The following is a 20,752-nucleotide window of genomic DNA, read 5'->3' as shown; positions in this document are numbered from 1 at the left end:
GTTTGCTCCGTGCTCCAAGTGAAGTACTAAAAAGCACTGGCTGCACATTATACGACTCCATGAGTGTATTCAAACCTCTAGCCTCTCTCAGCCAGTTGAATTTAGTGAGCCGATTCTCTAAGAGATGGATGCGTCCACTGAGTACAATGTACTGCCTCTTACCAGCAGCTGACCCTTTTGCACAGTTTGATTCTGAGTCTGAGTGTAAGCTGAAGTGTTTGGTGAGCGTTAAGACCATCGTCAGCTCTCTGATCTGAGAATGACATGGGTACAGGAAGACTGGAGCAGAGAGCAGGTCCTGACAGCGCAGGGAGAAACCCATGCCACAGGCAGCAGTTTCTTAGGTGGTCCTGATTAAGAGCGAGGACTCCCCCTATGGCTTTGTGTAAATAAACAGAAGGAGAGGGGGATGGGGCCCAGATTGAGTAGATCTGGGTTCAGACAAAAACGTGGGCTGCGAGAGGGGAAGCCTCTCTGGATAAGAGCGTCTGCTAAATGCACGTAATGTAGCAGTGTAATGTAAGAAAGAGCGTGTGGACCCGCCCACAGGCACAGCCCGAGCAGTGGCACGCTGCCAGCGCAACCTCACAGCGGCCGAGCAGGGGTGCAAGCTTGCCTGTGCTTCTCTCCTTTTGTTCTCCTCTTTTTTTTTTTTTTTTGGGGGGGGGGGGGGGGGGTGCAGAAACTTTTCCCTCAACAATTGTCTCATACGTTCAGGAACAACATAGTAATGGGACCCTCCCCCTCCCTCTCTCTCACTTTCTCCCTCCCTCCCCCCCTCTCCCTGGCTCTCTCCGTGTCTCCCCTTCTCTCTCTCCCTCCCTCTGCCTCTCCCTCTCTCCTTCCCTCCCTCCCTCTCTCTCTGTCTCTGTCAGCCCCTGCCTCTTCCTCTGGTGACTGCACACACCTGCCTGTCTTGGCCACGCACGTTTTTGAGTGCCATTACCCCAGAGCCTTCAGAGCAGCAGAGCAATCCTCGCCCCCCACTGGACTTTGGGAGTCACACTCACCCATCTCTAAGCAGCACAGGTAGGCATCGGCTAACGCTGGAAGGAGGGCAGGGGAACCGAGAGGGAGAGAGAGGGGAAAGGGAAGGGGAGATCTCGGATCTGAGACCAGTGGAAGACTGACAGTGTCTGAGGTTTGGTTCCTGTGGTTCTGTGAGGGGAAGATGCAGAACGTTTGGATCGCGCTGCGAGGCTTGATGCACGATTTGCAGACAGAGCTGACGGGAACAGAGGCGCTGGCCGTGCCTTCTGGGTTCGCTTAGCGACGCGGTTAGAACCCATCCTGTGCTGGTGCTGTAACAGTGCAGACCTGATGCACAGCAGACCGGTACCCCCGTGCAGGTGTGGCGTGTGTGTGTGTGCGCTTGTATGTTGGGAGGGTGGTACTGATGTTGTGCTGGTTTCTCTCAGTGAGTCAGCTGAGAGTGTTATGTGTGTTTCTCTGCCTATAGGTTTGTGATCCACACCCACACACATGGCTGATAGTGGTGCGGTGGCAGTGTGTTACTGTGCGGGGGGGAGAGGAGTGTGAGGGTCGCTGCTTTTATCCCATTTCGTTCTTCAGTTGCTCAGTCTGAGGCAGAGTCATCAGGTGTAAATGTGTTCTCTTTTTCCCGTCACCCGCCTTGACTTGTTTAGACGTTTTCAGAAAGCCAAGGATTTCTGTGTTCTATTTTGTCTTCAATAATTACTGAACTGTTGAGGTTGTCCGTGGTTATCCATGATGTGTCTGCTGTTATGGCAACATCAGTGCATCTGGAGATGAAACAAGATCTGTAATTAAACGCAAAAGAGTATCAGCCGTGTAACGCAGGGTTCTGTTTGGTCGTGCTCTGTTTAGTTTGCGGTCTGTTTCATGCCTGTTTCGGCCCCGTTCCAGCCTTGCTTCGTCCTGCTTCGTCCTGCTTCGTCCTGCTTCGTCCTGCTTCGTCCTGCTTCAGCCCTGTTCAGCCCTGTTCAGATTGCTTTCGCTTTTCTGTCTGACAGCAGTGGTGCCAGCGTGTACCGCCCCCGGCCACTGGCAGTAAAGAGGGTAAGCTCTTTTGAAGTAAATGAAGAAAAATCCCTGGCACCTGTGTCCCATTAATCCTTTAATAAGCACCGCTTCCTGTACAGCTTGGCTGAGGTTTCGGGGCGAGATGGTAATGGCCTCGCTTAACGTAAAGGGGAGGGGGGGGGGGTTCATCACAGCTTCTACACGGGACATTGCAACTCTAGGGAAATGCCCCGTGTTCGCTTGCCCCCCCCCCCCCCCCCCATCTGATTGGACAGGAGGCTGGGCTGCAGTTCGTTTTGGCAGACCATGCTGGACCACGGCTTTCGGGGGTGGAGTCTGAACATCGCCCCGCGTGGATGGGAGCCACGAGGGAGTCTTCCTTCCACCCCCCCCCCCCACTAAAATAATAGAATTTTCCAGAACCTGGTGCGTTGTGAGAGGGCTGATATTGTTGCAAAGAGACATACCTGAAAATCCTCTATTCTGGAATGATGGGGATGGAAAAAGGCAGCGTGACAGTGAGGGAAGGGTGATGGTGGGAGAAGAGAGAAGAGAAAGAAAGAGAAGAGAAAGGGGGGGTGAGGGAGGGGGGGCGTGGGAGGGAGGCAAACAGAGCTCGAGTTGATTTCAGTCCAAACTTCTCTGCAGATGACACAGCTGTGGCTAATGATAAGCTATTTCTTGTGGAATGTTCCAGAAGTGCTTTAACCATTCAGGGGTCTCCGTCACGTACAGATTTGTTAAAAGCATAACATTCCCAAAGCAGTGAGATGACCTGGGCACACAGTCTCTTCTGGCGGGAAAAACCCAATACCTGCTCACCGTGGCTGTTGTCCCATGCTAATGGATAAATGTTCCTATCCTGCTGGGGATTGTGCAGGACTCTGCATGCAGTGAATGAGATTCAGTGAATGACTCAAAACACCAAAAGCTATGCGCAACAAACCAGATTTTATGGAACAACTGCCTGTAATGAACAAACAAATACCCTGTTGAGGAGTTTGCATGGGGTCACATGGGGTCTAACAAGTAACGTGACTGAGTGACACTGTCAGCTCCTTGGACAGGGCGGGGATGTGGGCGTGGCATGCCTGGGCACAGCTGTATGTCTGAGACTCACACAGATGCTGACATAAACACACGTGCACACACACGCTCACACACACACACACACACGGTCATATCAGCTGTTGGACTAAAATGATGTTTCCGTCATTTTCCAGTGACATTTATTCAGCATTATGCCCATACAGACAATGCTTACAGGACATTCTGGGTCACAAACTCCACTGCTACAGCAACATTTCAGCAATGTTTTAATGACAGATATGCTGGGAGTTTGAATCATGTGTTCCTTACCAATTTCAGACACAATAAACCCCATGAAATGATTTTGCTCTAGTGAAAATGTTCATTCCAATCCAGTAGGATAGTACTGTCTGAGAAGTATGGGAGCAATGCTGCTTATTCCACAGCATGGTGTAAATAAGAGATCAAAAGAGAGGGCTATTGCAGGATGCTGGAGGTTCCATGAAGGAGAGAAGCAGTTAATCAGAGTGGGGTCCAAAGGCAGCATAACCTCACCATCTGAGACATGTCACAGGAGGAACGCAAGAGGAAAAACAGAGAGAGAGAGAGAGAAAAAAATGTGTCTTTTCAAAACAAGTCAAGGGAGGAGGAGGAAGGGGAGATGGAGACACTGGGGCTGCACTGAAAGAGGGGATGTGCTTTATCTTTCCTGCGTTTCCCCCCAGAGTGCAGTCCTCAGACTCGACTGGGCATGCCCAGGCAGACGGCCTAAAGAGGGCGGGGCTGTCCATTGCCATAGCTCCACCCCATTGAGAGAGACCAAACTTCTCCCACATAACACGGGTGCAGGGTACAGAAAGAGAAAGGGAGGGAAGGAGATGAAGAATAATTCTGTTCTAAAGTAGCTGAAAACCTTGCCCTAACAATCCTCTCTGATCAGAGGAGCCTCACTAATCTACAGAGGCTCTCGTCCAGCCTCTGAAAGACCCAGCCTCTAAGGCCCTAACATCTCTAATACTCTCCACTAGGCCTCTAAGGTTCCAGCCTCTGTAACACTCTCCATTGGTCCCCAGAAAGGTTCAGGGCTCTGAAATACTCTCTGCTGGTCTTAATAAGGTTCTGACCTCTGTATGACTTTGGCCTCTGTGAGGCTGCCTTTCAGACTGTAAGGCATACGTATATCAAGCCTGGGAGAGCTGGAAAAGAGTTCATATATGTCCTCAGAGGAGGATGAATGGCTCTATTTAAAGTGTAATGAAGGAGCATTAATGGCTCAGCAAGCAGTGATGAGGCTTCCCTGACACCTCGTTTTCTGTTGGGTAAGAACTGTGTGTGAGGGTCTGTATGTCTTTATCAGCCCCTTGCCCATAAACACTTTGGTAACTCCACTGGGACTTTTGGCACAGCTCTTTCCCATTATTTACTGAGCAGACGCTCTCGCACTGCGACTTGCTGCTGCTTTCATTTTGTCTGGTAAGTTGGGATCAAGATGTCTGGCAGGTTGTCTGGCGGAATGAGTTAGAACAAGACTCTTTTGCATCATGTCTTGAGAGAGTGGAACAGAGAGGCTGTATTGTGGTTTGAAAGCTTCCATGAGTGGAGTGACCTCTGTCTGATACAGATACTGACTACACGTATGTGATCAAACACTGGTAGCCACATAGGGAACAATGTATGTATTCAAACCTAGACTGACCTGCTAACTCTCATACAATGTAATCACTGCCTCTTATTCAAACGCCCTCAGCACCCTAAAGCAGTTTCAAGCAACATCAAAAATAACTATGACTTTGAAGCTTGTAGTTGCTGTTAGTTGTTTATGCAGGATCATAATTAGTAAATAAAATGTTTGGCAGAGGTTTCTTAGGATCAGTTGCCTCTGGAACATTAAATTGGAACTGAAAAGTTCCTTTATTCAGATACTATGCCTTATGGATTTAACACAGGGTAAAGAATAAATCCCATAACCGGAGGGAAAACACACAGTATTCTGGGTACCCTGACATATGAGGGCCATTACAGCTTTCAGAAATGTCAGCAAACAAATCAGTCGAAACTATTCTTAAACCACTGCCAGCATTCTTTAAAATTCACTGCAAACAAACCAAAACTAGCAAAATTCCTCGCAGGGTCTGTTCCTCTTGCCCACCGTGTTTATGGAACGTTCCCATTAAAAGGCTAAGCATTCGGATTGGTGGCCACGCCCTCACACTGTGGCATGGTTTGTTGGGGGGGCTTTGGCACGATCGTTGTCTGATGGTCCCTCAGGTGTAAAGGCTGAGGCTGTGCCTCTTGTCAGCCTGACCTCTCGACTGCCAAAGAGGTGTGCCAGTTCTTCACTGTACCTGGCCAGTGGAAGGAGGAGGAGCTCCTTTCAGCCTCGGTCTGCGTGATGCATGGCAGACATCTGTTCTGCGTCAGTCCAAATAAGCGTGTAAAGTTACTTTCGCTTTGGCCCGGGTGCACTAGCTTTGAAGGGAGTGCCTCATATGTTAGCGCTATTCCAGTGTATTTCCTATAGTATCTATTACACAAGTACACCTTTTTTGTTTTTCTTTTTATGCATTTTTCCAACTTTTTAGCCTTAGTTTGGAATAGCTAATTAGACACTGAGCTCATCTTACCATGAAACTCCCTGAACTCTTGAAACAGTATGGGGACATAGCAAATGCAATCCTCCAATACACTTGCACTTAACCTTAGATAAACTTAAACCCAAACCCAATCCTAATTCCTTTGTAAATAAAATTGTACAAAAAAGTGCATTTGCATAATATACACATCATACTTGCACAGTTCTTCTGGTGCACTCTGACACTAAACCTAAAGCCACCCCAAATCTTTCTCACACTTCACATCACAGGAGGCTCTTGATATGGCCTGAGATATTTCATTTGTTGATACACCATTTTACAACGCAACACCTTGCTGCAAACACACATTTTCCCAAAGGCGTAGTGTCATAAATGGGTCCCTGAACATGGGCTAGAAATTGCTTTTATAAAGTGATTAAGTCAAATATTCATAACATATTAATATTTAATATCAAGTATAAATGTTTGTTATTTAAACACAAAATTGAAGTAGGGTATAAATATTCAGTATTATTAGACTGCATGATGACTCACCAATGGCAAGGATGTGGAGACCAGCAAGAGGTAAATTACTCCATAATGCACTTTTAATTCTTCTCACAGGCGTTTATTTCTGAAGAGAAAGTGCACTCTATTAGAGGATAAAATAATCATATCCTCCGCTCCCCTTACAATTCACTGAATGAAAACCACAGTAATAACAGAGATGGGGAAAGAAATCTTTGCTACCTTTTCAGATTTGTATTGTATTGTAACACCTCTCTGATCATTAATCAGGATTTTGTTTCATAAATCGTTCAATGCCAGTATTTCATAAATGCAGAACATTTTAAAAAACTTTTTTACAGTGTATTATCTCCAAAAATGATTTCTTACTGTGTGCAATACTTCTTGTGTAGAAGAATACTCAAGACTTGTAATTACACAGGTTTAGAACCACTGTGACCGCAGACTTTGTTGTTCACAATAATATGTATTTGCAGTACATGTAAATTACTGGCTGTTACATGGGAATTACATGTGTAACTACATAGTAATAAGACAGGTTTGAGGCCTGCCTCCAGAATGTGGCTCCATTCTGTGGTGAGCTGATGAGAATATTTACTTCTGTGAAGAGGTACTGGGAAGCCCAGACCCAGAGTCACACCAAAGTTGTGTTATCAGCTGGTTTCCCCCAGCAGTCCAAGAACCAATGCCATTATCAAATTATCAGAACCAGGACTTCATTTGACTTCCATGTTTTTTCATGTGACTGTGTTTTTGTTTTTATTATTATTTTTATTTTTTGCTGGCGTCATTTGGGTTTGGCCAGGTTGAAGTACATGGCCAGTGCCTATCAGGGTTTCCACAAATCAGAGCAAGGGCTGGTTGCACTATTCCAAATTTAGCACTTATTATGTTGGGGGGTGGGACTTGCATATCAGCAGATTCTACACAGGTGGAAACAGGTAAGAATTATCCAGAGCTACATCAAGTCAATCAGACTCATAATGCTAATGGCTTGCCTGGATCATTCCATTTGAGACATACCATTTCTACAGGCTTTCTGTGCCACTGTATCAGTGTTCTAATGTTACTAAAATGCTGTAGGAATGTTGTGATACACCGTAAGAAGAGCATAGAAACTCCGGAGAAAGCACAGAGAAGGCCAGTGAGACTAGTCCCAGGGCTCAGGCACATGTATTCTGAGATTTTACGTAAACAGCCTCAACAGAAAGAGACTCAAGATGGTTTTTAAATGGTTATTAAAAGATGTCATAGAGGGCATAGGTGGACTTTTGAGGACTGACACTAGGTAGATTTTTTTTTGTTTTCACGTAGAGTGTTATTAATTCATGGAACAGTTTACAGTATTCCTAGTGGAGACAGATCAAAAGATAATTCAGAACCAGGTCTGGTACAATATTAGCTAGGACTGTAGACCATAGGTGAAATGACAAGCCAAGTTGGTCTGAAATGCCTGTTCACATTGTTAAACGACCAGTGTTCTCCTGTTCCAGTCTGAGTTACAGCCAGGCTGTAATTCCCTCTCTAACCATTTTTTGCTGTTGTGGGTTTTTGGCTGATCTGTAATTTCGTGGGATGTAGAAATACACCATGCAGCCATTCACCCATCAGCCTGATGTGATCCCGAAAATGGCTGGCTGGCGACAGTGGCCCAGCAATCAGCATGTCACCAAGGAGTCCATGGCCACGTCTTAATCTGTGGGGTGCTGTGTGTTCGTCCGGGGCAGGGAGAGACTGTGACTGGCTCTAGAGAAATTATGGAGCTACCTAATTGCAGGGACTGTGACTTCAATGTGTTACAGCAAGACAGTGGTGGGTCAAAGGGGTGTGCTGGGGTCATCAAGAGTTGCTGAGTTCAGCAGAGTGATGATTGGCTGTCCAGCCTAAAGGCCTGACCCCAGAGAGAGAGGTATCAGTCTCTATTCTTCTGAGCTTTATTGTCTTACAAAGACATAACTGTCATGTGGAACTTATTCCTGTTAATTACTCATTTATCCCTCATCTATTAGCTCGTTATGATGTTCCCAACTTGATAGTGACAAAGCAGGAACAGTTAGCATATTATCCAGCTGTATCACCTTGGGTTAAGAAGAATGAAACTTGGGTGATTTAAAAAATTTTAAGTTTAGGTTCAGAATTGTGTCCTATTACAGAATTGTATTCCTGTTATTGTATTAGTGACATACAGGAGCTCATTTGATGTCTTTGTAACACTTGCACTTCATGTCTCTGCTGTGTGAAAACAAATATTATTATTTAAAAATCAATGTTCATATGATTATCGGTGATCAGGGAGGGTTTACTCTTTTATTTTTTAAGTTTCCAAATATTTTAAGTTTCCAAATCAAGGGAAACTATTATGCCCTCCTCAGAAGAAAAGCCACAGATGCCCTCACAAAGCCAACTGCTTGGCACTTTTAACTGTAAAGTTAGGCATTTTCAGGATGATTTCGGAATTTCTCAGGAGCTGATTGATGTCAGTCTGAAGTAACTGTGTGGGTAGGAGTGGTTTGCGCTGACCTTTGACCCCTGGTCGTTGCAGGTGCTTCCAGCCCCCTCCCTCCCCCCCGGCAGCAGTATGAAATCGGCCTGTCTCTTCCTGCTCCTGGCGTCGGCCTGCTGGGCCCTGCCCTTCCACCAGTCCGGCTTTCTGGATTTCATGATGGAGGATGATGCCGGCTCCGGCCTGCCCACGGTACCGGTGGAGGAGGAGGTGACAGCTAAGCCACCCAAGGTGGTGCCACCCAGGGTAGTGCCGCCCAGGGAAGAGCAGCCGGAGTTCCCCTGGGCCCCGGAGCCACCCCCGTGCCCCTTCCGGTGCCAGTGTCACCTGCGGGTCACGCAGTGCTCGGATTTAGGTGAGACGCATCGCCCTCCCACATCAAACCTGCTGGTACCTCATAGGAGGGGCGGCTCCTGTATCAGTGGCAGGGGGATCGCATGACAAATTATTTACATTGCATAACATTACAGTCATTTAACAGACGCTCTTATTCGGAGAGACGGTTACAGGTTTTTTACAATGTTATCTATTTATACAGCTGGATATTTACTGAGGTAAGCTGGATATTTACTGAGGTAATTCTGGGTTAAGTACCTTGCCTAAGGGTATAGCAGCAGTGCCCTAGCGGGGAATCGAACTGGCAACCTTACGAGTCCTGCTCCTTAGCCACTATGTTACACTGCCACCCTCACCCACACCCACAGCCAAATGCAGGGCATTGGAAACATGTAAGAAGCTCAATAAAAGCAATGACATAAAAGGACAAAAAGAAACAGCCTTGATACTGGGGATGGGCTTGAGAGTCACTTTAGGAGTGATTGGCAGGTGTCTGGGGCAATAATTTGACTGGAAAAGCAGTTTTTAATGATTAAGAATGTTGAGTAGAAGTACAGCCCAGCAAAATCTGTCAAAAAAGGGAATATTTGTTCTGTGAGATTTTTAAGGATGGGTGCGATCATTTCTGAAACATCCTGCATGGTTCAGTCCTGCAGTCATACACTGTATATTTGTGTTTGCACTGAGCATTTTGTGCCCTCATATTCCAGTGGGTTGACCGGTATCTGGGGCTCGATTGCACCTGTGATCTCTTCTCTTTCGGTGACAACGATGAACGAAGAAAACTTCCTCTCAAAAAGCTGATAATACTAAACGATACTAATACCAGATAATAAAACTGAAACAGCCCACGCCCATAGACTGGTGTAAGGTCCCAGAAGCATTTGATCAAGTACTACAGACGTGGCTTTGGCTGCAAGGGGACTTTGCAGACTTCCAGATGTGGTCAAAACGTTCCATTGTAGAGGCGTCTGTGTCCCTTAGCTTCCTGCCCCAGCACCTGTGCTTTTTGGACGTGCGCGCGCCCTCTCCTTGTTTGAGATCAGGCCTTAAATACTCTCGGGAGCTGGGAATGCTGCTCATTCCCACATAGAAGTTGTCCAGAAGTCAGCACTTTTATCCTCCTAATAGTATTTGCAGGGGTTTTTTTTTTCTTTAAAGAAGGAAGCAAGGATGCGCTCTTTTTCATTATGCCGATGTCCAAAAATAGTTTCTCTCTAAAAAAGTATCCCTTGCTCCCCTGCCAAAGCCAGCTATTCTAAATTCTGTGACAAATGCCCCATTATCCTGTTTTCATACAGCTAAACAGATTGAGTTGATCCCTTTAACACTTTGGGGATTATCCTGGTTTTTGGCAAGGGCTGAAAAACAATTTGCCTGCAATTTGCTTATTTATGAGAATTTAAAACTGCCCTATTAATTACCATATGTAATGTGCCAAAGACACCTCTCTCTCCCCCTAACCTCTTCTTACTGCTGCCTTTCCTCCGTGCAGAACACTTTGTTGTTACTTTCCTATTCAAGAAAAATTACAGATTGTTAATATATTTTAGAGAATATATTATTAGCTCAATAAATGTATGAAATATATTGCCGATTTCCATTAATATCATTCTTGTGTGGATTGTAGAGAAGCATTATCAGCTGGCTTATTTGATGTGGTTTAGGCTGTGTAATGTTATCTTACATATACAGTGCATATGATCAGTAGACTAGTATGATGCTTATGAATATGATTATGGTTATTATTTTTTCAGCCAATAGAAGCACTGATTCCAATCCTCATGTACTAACCTAAGGTGAAGTGCAAGACATGTGCCTATAGTGCTTCTCATTATGTTCTTAGTAACATACAGAACCTGTAGAAGATGCTATACACCTAGGGACAGGAAAAAGATCAGACAGACAAACAGATAAAAAGGTCTGTTCTGTGACCCTACTCATATAACCAGGATATATAGCTCTTATGTAATAGTTCAGGCCATTAAACTAGACATTCAACCATGCATTCATTTAATTAATAAACTCAATAAATCAAAACATTTCATCTGAAGACATTTAAACACTGTAAATTGAATAATTTCAGTACCAGCATCCCCTCAGAATATTGTCTTCTTCCACAGCTTCTCATTTGTACCTGTTATCTATTCATACGGCTGGATATTTACTGAGGCAATTCGGGTCTTACCCAAATTCACATCACAAAAAAAATTGGCTTTTAAAAACACTTCAGTGTTATTTTTCAGCTTATTAAAAGCTAACTTAAGTCATAGTCTGGCTGCATGTGGCATTTTTAAACCATGACACATCATTGGACTTCCTGTCTATTCTTGTGCAATTGTGAAATTGGCAGTTTTCATTGGCCGAGTATGAAATGGATCAGTTTAGACCGCTGTCTCCCACTGTCATTTGTATTTGGGATCCTACCCGTTTGAGGAGTATTCCTTATTACAACAGCCTTACATTTTGTGTCCTATAATCCTATAATCCTGTTACATGGTGTACACAGTGATTGGACTCGTGTATGCTTTTTGTTTTTTTTTTTGTTTTTTTTTTTGGGGGGGGGGGCACTTGTGCGGTCACCCCTGTGGTCACATCTGTAGGTGCTCTCGCTCTCTCTCTCTCTCTCTCTCTCTCTCTCTTTCTCTCTCTCACTCTCTGACTCCCTCCCCCTGTTGTGGAAAAAGGATGGCTAATGTCCAAGTCCTTTAAGAACACACGTGGCAAAGAGGGAAAAAAAAAAGAAAAGCAAAAAGTGCAAACAGGTGTGGGAGCTGCGGGTGCTTCAGAGCGACCTCATGCTCACTGACCTGAAGGAGGTCATTACAGCAGTGTCTCCTCAGGGCACTGGGCCAACACTGTGCCCTGTGAGGAAGCTGGAACCGCAGAGCCAGAGAGGCCCAAACGCATAGCAACCGCGCCCAGGTTATACGCATCTCTCTCTACCAGTGCTTTTCTCCCCACTAAAACCATACTGTTAGCATTCAGGCGCCCAACAGACCAAGGGTGACCATGTAGAGCAATGGCCATGTTACGCTGGTGTCGTGTTACGTTTGTTCTTAATGGAGCAGATTAAAGGTGATTCGGATGAGATAACCTCTATTAAAGTTAGTGGAAAATCACAGTACAGTATCTGCAACCATCAGACCTTCACAAGACAAATAGCTGCAGCATGTCTCCTGAGGTGCAGCAGAGTGAGTCACACACACACACACACACACACACACACACACACACATATACATATACACGTACACACATTCCACGACAACCGGTTCTTCAAACTAACCGTGTGCAGTGACCATCAGCGCCCAGCTGTATGTGACATTTAGCAATATTGTTGGACTGTGACTTGTTAAAGAAATGTAGCTTCATAATTTAGTCTCATCTTCCAATCTGTTTACTCCGTCTATAGATTTATTCTATGAAATCCCGTTTCTCATATGTATATGTATATACTTCTCATATCTCTAAATGTCATACACACCTATCTGTGACTGTCACAATATCCCAGATGGTGCCCTAAGAGACTAAACAGGACCCCTCTCGTAAACATGTCTGACACAGTGAGGTGGACGTGCCTCATATCTAAATCAGTGCCTCTGGCTGCTCTGGCCTCTCCACCTCGTTTTTACACAAAGACAGATGTGCAACAATCCCGTCTCCCATTCTCTCTAAACTGTTTATACTCCACGTAGACGCTGTGCGCCCGCTGGGAGTCCGGGAAGGGCCGCTCACCACAAACATCTGCACGAAAAAAAACTATGGTTTCCAGGAAATGACACAACACGTTGCTCGTTGGTACAGTATATCTGTGTTGGAAGCCCTCCAACAGTGTCTCAGCTGATGTGCATTTTGCAGATTGCTTGGTGAGCTGTACTGTAGATTCTTCCTCAACCCATCCACACCATCCATTTTGAAGACATGCATCTCCTTAAATGCAACCCACATGCTGTGATCCCGCTCCCTGTGTCAGGATTTTGTTGTTTAACCACAGACAAGAATATTTTCCATTGTGGTGACTGCTGCTCTTTGGCCTAGTTTTCACTCTACCCAGAAGCCTCATTCTTGGGCAGTTGTTGACAAGTGAGGAGTGGGACAGACTCATTGTGTACATGGGTGTATGTGTGTGTGTGTGTGTGTGTGTATGTGTGTGTGTGTGTGTGTGTGTCTCTCTCTCTCTCTCATGTGTGAATGCACAGTGGGACAGGAGCTCACTATATTTTACCGTGCGATTTTTGTGTGCACCTCCAGGCTTGACAAAAGTCCCAGACAAGCTCTCCCCAGATACGACACTGCTGGACCTGCAGAACAACAAGATCACTGAGATCCGGGAGAACGACTTTAAGATGCTGAAAGGCCTGCACGTAAGCCTGCCTGACTTCTGACCTCTGACGTTTGTCACTAACCCCATTGGACCACATCACAGTCATTAAGAGAAATCATCTGGTGCTCAATAACGTGATAACAGATAACAGACCTTCTGCATAAACACTGTAAGATGATCACTTTGCAGTCAGCATCCGTAACATGCGAATACCTCACTGTCTAGTTGTAAAATGTTCTCTGTCTCAGTTCAAACTACTCCATCATCCTGTGATGCCACATGGCCTGTTCTCACAATTAAATCTATCTTCTGAAGTTCTTATGTGGCGCCCACATGCATTAGCAGTGAAATCAAAAGAAAAAAAAAACATTTTTGGCTGTTTTGTTGCTATTTACTTCCAAAAAAACCCTGATTCAGAGATTCCTCAGTATGAAAGCATTCAATCTCGCCAGTGTCATTATACAGTACATATTCCCCGAAACCACAATATCTGGAGTACTGCTGAGTTCAAAAACAATAGCTGTGACTTACGAATTCTTTCCAGAGAATTTGGTGGTAACACCAGCTCTTGTTGTTGAAGGCGAGCGTTCAACCAATCCCAGTCTGTCCACTCTGGATTGTTGTGTTAAAGTCAGGTTTTACAATAGTCTGGATATTAAACAAACCTAGCAATGTAACTTTGGCCAGCATCCTAACAGGCATATTGTATACGCCCAAGTGTTCAGACTAAACCGTGTCCAAGAGTGCTTGGCTGGAGCAAGCGGGTACAAATAAAGATTTATTCTGGAAAGGTTTGGAAAGAGCTGGAATGGAGCGTGTTCTGCTACAGAAAGCCAATCTATTGATTGTATTCCAGACAGTTTATGTGCTGAGGGAACTGCAGATAGTATTTCTACTGCGCCACTCATCTATCAGTATTCAGTGAGCAGTCACTGAGGGTCCCAGGCAAATTAAAAATGAATTTTGCTTGAACAGGGCAGATCTTCAGCATAATGGATGACCCAAAGTAGTCTCCATTGCTCTCTACCTGTCCTCCAGGGCGGTAGCACATACTCTGAATTCCTTCTTGTCTGATGGCATATGAATGCACTGTGCAGTGTGCTAGAAGCAGCACCCCGAACACAGCTCTGCACAGGCAACCCGATGTCTGCATTTATCAGACACATGAAGAACCCGTGGCACCATGTTTTCACACAATCTATCAAGGGCTTTGGAATGACCTCATTCTGAAAACAACTTTTGGGTTTCATGTCTGTAAGCTATTAATATAGTTAGACACAGCCAATGGACCACAAATATACTTTCTGGACAAAATGACCACTGATCACTAACTAAATCTAAACCCTTTGCATGCCATTATATTTTTACAGAAAAATCACAGTACTTCCCATACAGTATGTAGACATCAAATGCACTGTGTTAAATTCCTCGTACCCTAGTTCCTATCTCGCTATCAGTCTACCCGTGTTATACTGAGCCAGCCCGTGCATCACCCCCGCTTAGATTATACAAAGGAATATTTGGCTCAGTTCTACCCCTAATGCTTTTGGGAAATTTATATGGCTAAATAGCTGCCAGGTATCAACCAGATGGGGCGTAAAGCACCCCTCAACGCCTATGTGAAAAGCAATGGTGTGATTTGGTCTATATGGGCTTTGTTTCTCGAAAGGCCCTCATTCTGGTCAACAACAAGATCACGGTCATCCACGCCAAGGCCTTCCTGCCCTTGGGAAAGCTCCAGAGGCTCTACCTCTCCAAGAACCTCCTGAAGGAAATCCCGTCCAACATGCCCAAGAGCCTGCAGGAGCTCCGTATCCACGAGAACGAGATCGCCAAGATCAAGAAGGCCACCTTCCAGGGCATGGCCCATGTCATCGTCATGGGTACGGACGCACGTCACAGCTGTGCTATCTGATAGGCCCAGGACGGGACGCTGAGTGAGGGCAGGGGGCGTGTCCTGCCACTGCATGCATTGACTCTGTTAAGGCCCTAAGAATCTGATTGGCTGATGGACCAGTCTGGGATGAGGGGACAAAGGGGTGTATTCTATTGGTTAACTGTCTCTGTTTTTCTTTTTTTTTAATTTATTTTATTTTGCATCAGAGCCTGTTCATCTGGATAATTCATACTCACTGAGTGCTCACTCTGTAAGCTGACACATATACTATACACGTCAATAAAACAGCACATAGCCTGATCAAAGAACAGCAATGATGCAAAACAAGCCCATCCTTGAAGAACTTTGATAATAATTGGCTAATGATCCAGAGTTAGATTGTGGGGGTGTACACTGTACTGTGTCTCTGAGGAGCTCCCAGCAGTAGAGGTCATTCACCTCTCTGTTCCTGGCCACAGACTGGAGCAGAAGTTGTTTTTTCCATCTGGACCTCAGTAGCAAAAGAGTAGTTTGTGCCATTACAGCATGGGTTAGGAGCATGTAGCATCACACGCATTGATCTACAGCAAACTTTCCAACATGACAAAAGTCTCCCTCTCTGTCTCTCACTCTCGCTCCCCTCCCCCCCCTCTCTCTCTCTGTCTCCCTCTCTTTCTCTGCTTCTCTTCATCAGAGCTGGGCTCCAACCCACTCAAGAGTTCTGGGATTGATGCTGGGGCCTTTGCAGACCTGAAACGGGTCTCCTACATCCGGATCGCAGACACCAACCTCACGGAGATCCCCAAAGGTACACAGCTGTCAATCAGGCTGATTTAAGCAGGCTGAGATTAGAATATTCTGGGACTATCATGTCTGAAATGGAGTCCTGTATCCAGATACCAAACTTTGAAATTTCTGCAGTGGAACATTTATATTTGTAGTTCTTCATGCTCTGAAGTGGTGTTAAGATCCACGGCAGTTTGAGCAGTGCAAACGCTTTAGCGCAGGTCACATGATCAAAAGCGACGCTGCATGGCTGACGTTCTTGCTGTCGTTGCGTGATCACCAGGGCTCCCCAGCTCCCTGTCCGAGCTTCATCTGGATGGCAACAAGATCACCAAGATCCAGGCAGAGAGACTGAAGGGCCTGAAAAACCTGGCTAAGTAAAAAAAAAAAAAAAACTTCCCTTTCAGCAGCCTCACCCTCAGCTGTATGCTCCACTGCAGTATAAAATACAATACATTACATTCATTTAGCAGACACTCTTATCCAGGGCATTTTCCAGCACAAAAGAACAGAACTGCATCCATTCAAGTTAAATGACCAACAGCACCAGACCAGGCTAAAAACACTCCCAGACCAGTGAGTGTGAGCATAGCACCATTCAAGCCCTAACACCAGGTAACTAGTGAAACCTGACTTATAAAGTAAGGGAAGCCAAGTGCACACACTACCATACATCACAGTCAGATATGCTCAGCGTGGGGGAGTCAGCATGTGGCAGTGGTTAAGGAGTTGTGCTTATGACATAAGGGCTGTAGGTTTACTTCCCACATACGACAGGGAAACTGGACCCTACAGCAAAGTGCAGTAGATATGGATAATGTGTAGACTGCATTGCTCTGAATGAGGGGATCTGCCGAAACAAATGTAATGAAACCAGCTTCTCAGGGCTTGTCAGTGCTGTTTTGAGCTAAACTGGAACAGGCTACTACATGACCTTGCAATGAAGGCCCATGAATCTCGCTCGTTCAACTCTAAACCATAATTCAGAACACAAAAATATAATGTATACATTGTATATGTTGTATACTTGCTGCCAACCAATAGAAATATGAGCTAGTCTTCATATCATCACTCTGCCATTGGTTCCTGAATGTAAACTAATCCTGCCATTGCCTTCTAACACTGTATGCTTTATCTAATGCAATATTTGGTTCCTGATTCATGTCACTCAACTTTACCATTGGCTTCTGAATATTCCCTGGCTGTCCAATTGGCTCTTGATGTATGCTGCATGGCTTTCCCCTATTGGCTCTTGAATACCACTCAGTGTTCCTATTGGCTGCTGACGTGCTGCTCCCGCCCCCCAGGCTGGGTCTGAGTGAAAATTCCATCAGCGTTGTGGAGAACGGCTCTCTGGCCAATGTGCCTCATCTGCGGGAGCTGCACATGGACAGCAACGCCCTCACCAGTGTGCCCCCGGGCCTGCCTGACCACAAGTACATCCAGGTGAGTGAAAAATGATGGAGGGGGGCATCTGTGTGTGACTGGGGTGGGGGGCAGAAAGACCTGAGTTCAGGGTTGGCAGCGAACAGACCTAGATCTGGCACACAGAGGTCACGCAGATGTTCATTATTAAAGTCATCCAGGGCTGAATAGCTTGAAGGCACTTTCACCCCATCTGGTAACAATTCAGACCCTTAAACACCGTGGAACCGTAAAGCCACTCTGTTGCGCTCATATCTAGGTGTGGTTTGCTGCTGTCTGAGAAAACAAAGCAACACAGAAGAAGCACTGAAACATGGGAAAAGCACGACTTTCAGCTGCTGTTAATAATCGACTGGATGTCTCTTTCCCCCCTCCACCCACTGTGCTCACCTGGATGTAGGTGGTTTATCTCCATAACAACAAGATTGCGGCAGTCGGCACCGAGGACTTTTGCCCTCCCGGCTTCAACACCAAGAAGGCCATGTACTCAGGGATCAGCCTGTTCGGCAACCCTGTCCCCTACTGGGAGGTCCAGCCCACCACCTTCCGCTGCGTCTTCGACCGCTCCGCCATCCAACTCGGAAACTACCGGAAGAAGTAGACCTTCCCCCCACCACACCACGCCTCCACCTCCCCAACCCCCCACCCCCCTCCACAACCTCCAGACCAAAACACAACATCAAACCATGACTCCGTGCTCCCCCTCTTCCAGAGAGTGTATGTTGCATACACTTCTCACCAATGACACACCAGAAAGCCAGTTTACAGTCTACGCACCTCATAATACAAACATACTACACTCCTTACAGCAATAACCGAATCAATCATCAAATCAAAAACCAGCACCAGAATGGCATTGCACACTTTCCTTCCACACACACAAATTTTTTCAGCTATGGAGTAAAGTTATGGAAAGATGGTTGTGAATACGTCAAGGCGAATACAAATAAAATAAAACTATGACCACTTAAAAATGATGAAGAACACACTTAACCTTTAACCCTCACATGCCAGCTAAACGATTTAGCCATAACAATTCCCGAGGACCCACGCCAGCATGTTGATAGCCTGCACATGATTGGACCAGCCTACCTGTAGAACAGGCAGCGAAAAGGTAAAAACGCAGTCTTTAAAAAAAGCCATCAGGAAGAGCAGGCGTAATAGAATGTACTAGAATATTTGTGTGTAGAGCTAGCATTCAGAGTGCGCCATTGTGATATGGAGAACACCCTGATGTCTACCGTTGTCATATCGTAGTCAAGTGAAGTAGAAGAAAATGAGTATTTTTATGCTGTCACACTTCCGTATCTTCTGCTTTGCATACGCTTACACTTTTTCAGATGTTCCTTAAAAAGACTCTGCGAATCTGAATCACCACTGCATTGTAATGTCCTGCAGGAAATAAGGGCAGGGTCAACACAGTTCTCAACGATGTAGAATAAACAGTATATACTTTTTCATGGAAGAGCTGTCGTTTACATCTGTTGGCATGCTTCCTTCCCTGTACCGTCAGCTGATGGTGGCCCATGGATTGCAGTGTTCCTGTGTATTTTCTGTATGTTTGGTTTCCTTAAGTCTGAAAAAGGAGGATGAGGCTAGAGGGTGGACAGCCGTGGCCGCCACGCTCATGCCGCTTTGAATGTCTGATGTATAAACGCTTGTACATAAACGCTGTATAAAACCCTGCATTGCTTTCAAGCACCAGAACTTACCATAAAACAGGCTGAGTATAACAGTGATAAACATGAAGCTTTCCATCAGTGGCTCCGCCCACACTGTCCTGAAACTAATAAAAGTCAAATAAAGACAAATCAAACAAAACTAAAAACTTCTGAGTTTTCACAAATGGGTCGACTGTCCACAGCAAGTCACAGATATGTTCATCCATTGAATGGGGTTGAGATTAAATGCACTTCCACTAGAGGGTGCTGCAGTATCTCCCACAGAGGAAACCTGAACCACATTAGATTGATCACAGGGATGGCCTGAGGTCAGAGGTCAAGGCAAGCACATGCCTTCTGACAGATAATTTTTCCCAGCCATTGGTGTAGGCACAAGGTTACGTTAACTACTGATCCGAAGAAGAAGTAATACTGATTTGGCTCTCTTTCAAGTTTGGTTTCAACCATGTGCATTTCATGGCCAGTGGAGTTTGCAAACTGGTTGTTTGGGTGGTGTGTTTTGGCTATGTATCAGTGTGAATCAGTATGTTTTGCTTAATGTGAAGTGCGTATGTATTTGTGGAAAGCAATATGTGTTTGTTTATATGCGGAGGGTATGTGTTCCCCGATAGAAAATGGTTGTTACACTTTGTCTATGCTAGTAGCCTTGATAGCCTGACGTTCTCTTTAAAGACAGTTTCCTTCAAGTCATTACTGGATTTTGTCTAACATATTTGAGACTAAAATATAAGTGGTTCCCCACAAAGGAGGGCATACATCAGCTGAGCTGAGATTTTAATGCCTAAAGGGTAAAATTCATCATCACATTACATTACATTGCTTTCATTTATCAGACTCTTATCCAGAGCGACTTCCAGCACAAAAGAATAGAAGTGTACCCATTTAAGCTGAATGAACAACAGTCTCAAACCAGGCTAACAACACTCCCAAAATGTCATGCTTATTATGGACCCAATTCACCTACATTGAAAAATATAGACATCACATTACATTACATGCATTTAGCAGACACTCTCATCCAGGGCAACTTCCAAGTGCTTCAAAGTGTATCCATTAAAGTTAAAGTTAGAGAATAACAATAAAGAATAACAATATTAATTTAAGGGCACATAAAACTGCATCCATTAGCAGAATGTCCTGCATTTAGTGTATGTGTACAAAGATTGTATTAGAACACCATTACACATAAGAAATTCATAGTTTTGTACAAAAGCAACAGTGTCAAAAGGCATTGTATTCTGCGTTGGCTCTGGTCATTTATGTTTCTAAGATTAAAACATTTAGAGATAAAATGATGTGGCTGTTTCAAGAGAATTTGTTTCACACCAACAGGATAGAAAGGCATTTCCTGTTTTGCTTTCACTGGGGTGAATGTATTCTCGCCTTTTCGTATTTTTCCTCTGAAGACCGATGGCTTTGGCTCTCGGACCCAACAGGAGACATGTAGCATCTGGTAATGATACAATTTCAGAATTACACAACCAGGCCATTCTGGAATTTGATGTTACTCCCTTATGAAACCAACTACGTCTGCAAAAAAAAATTCCCTAAAACACCCGATTCACACACCCAAATTAATTGAAGATGATTGTCCACTATTCAAGGTTTTTTTTTCCAGTTTAGGGTTTGTAAGGTATGCTGAAACAGAAAGTCATTTATTTTTTATATTTTTACATAAATATC

At 44.9% G+C, this 20,752-nt stretch overlaps 1 protein-coding gene across 1 annotated transcript; it reads left to right on the top strand.

The window, feature by feature from the left end:
• The first annotated feature begins 832 nt into the window (after positions 1 to 832).
• On the top strand, positions 833 to 19,437 carry LOC118772031 (decorin-like). The gene is made up of 8 exons (XM_036520269.1): positions 833 to 1,029; positions 8,677 to 8,992; positions 13,228 to 13,340; positions 14,970 to 15,183; positions 15,871 to 15,984; positions 16,246 to 16,339; positions 17,270 to 17,408; positions 17,788 to 19,437. The coding sequence occupies exons 2-8, from the start codon at positions 8,713 to 8,715 to the stop codon at positions 17,986 to 17,988; spliced, it is 1,155 nt and encodes a 384-aa protein (XP_036376162.1). The 5' UTR covers positions 833 to 1,029; positions 8,677 to 8,712; the 3' UTR covers positions 17,989 to 19,437.
• The last annotated feature ends 1,315 nt before the right edge of the window (positions 19,438 to 20,752 follow it).

The sequence above is a fragment of the Megalops cyprinoides genome, chromosome 25, assembly GCF_013368585.1.
Source record: "Megalops cyprinoides isolate fMegCyp1 chromosome 25, fMegCyp1.pri, whole genome shotgun sequence".
Taxonomy (NCBI): domain Eukaryota; kingdom Metazoa; phylum Chordata; class Actinopteri; order Elopiformes; family Megalopidae; genus Megalops; species Megalops cyprinoides.
Note: the sequence above shows the minus strand (reverse complement) of the source record. Positions and strands in the feature narration are given on the sequence as shown.

Coding starts and splice junctions, on each gene's coding strand:
- LOC118772031 (XM_036520269.1), top strand. CDS start 8,713: ATGAAATCGGCCTGTCTCTTCCTGCTCCTGGCGTCGGCCTGCTGGGCC. Junction 16,340..17,269: donor GGCCTGAAAAACCTGGCTAA/GTAAAAAAAAAA, acceptor CCCGCCCCCCAG/GCTGGGTCTGAGTGAAAATT. Junction 17,409..17,787: donor CTGACCACAAGTACATCCAG/GTGAGTGAAAAA, acceptor ACCTGGATGTAG/GTGGTTTATCTCCATAACAA.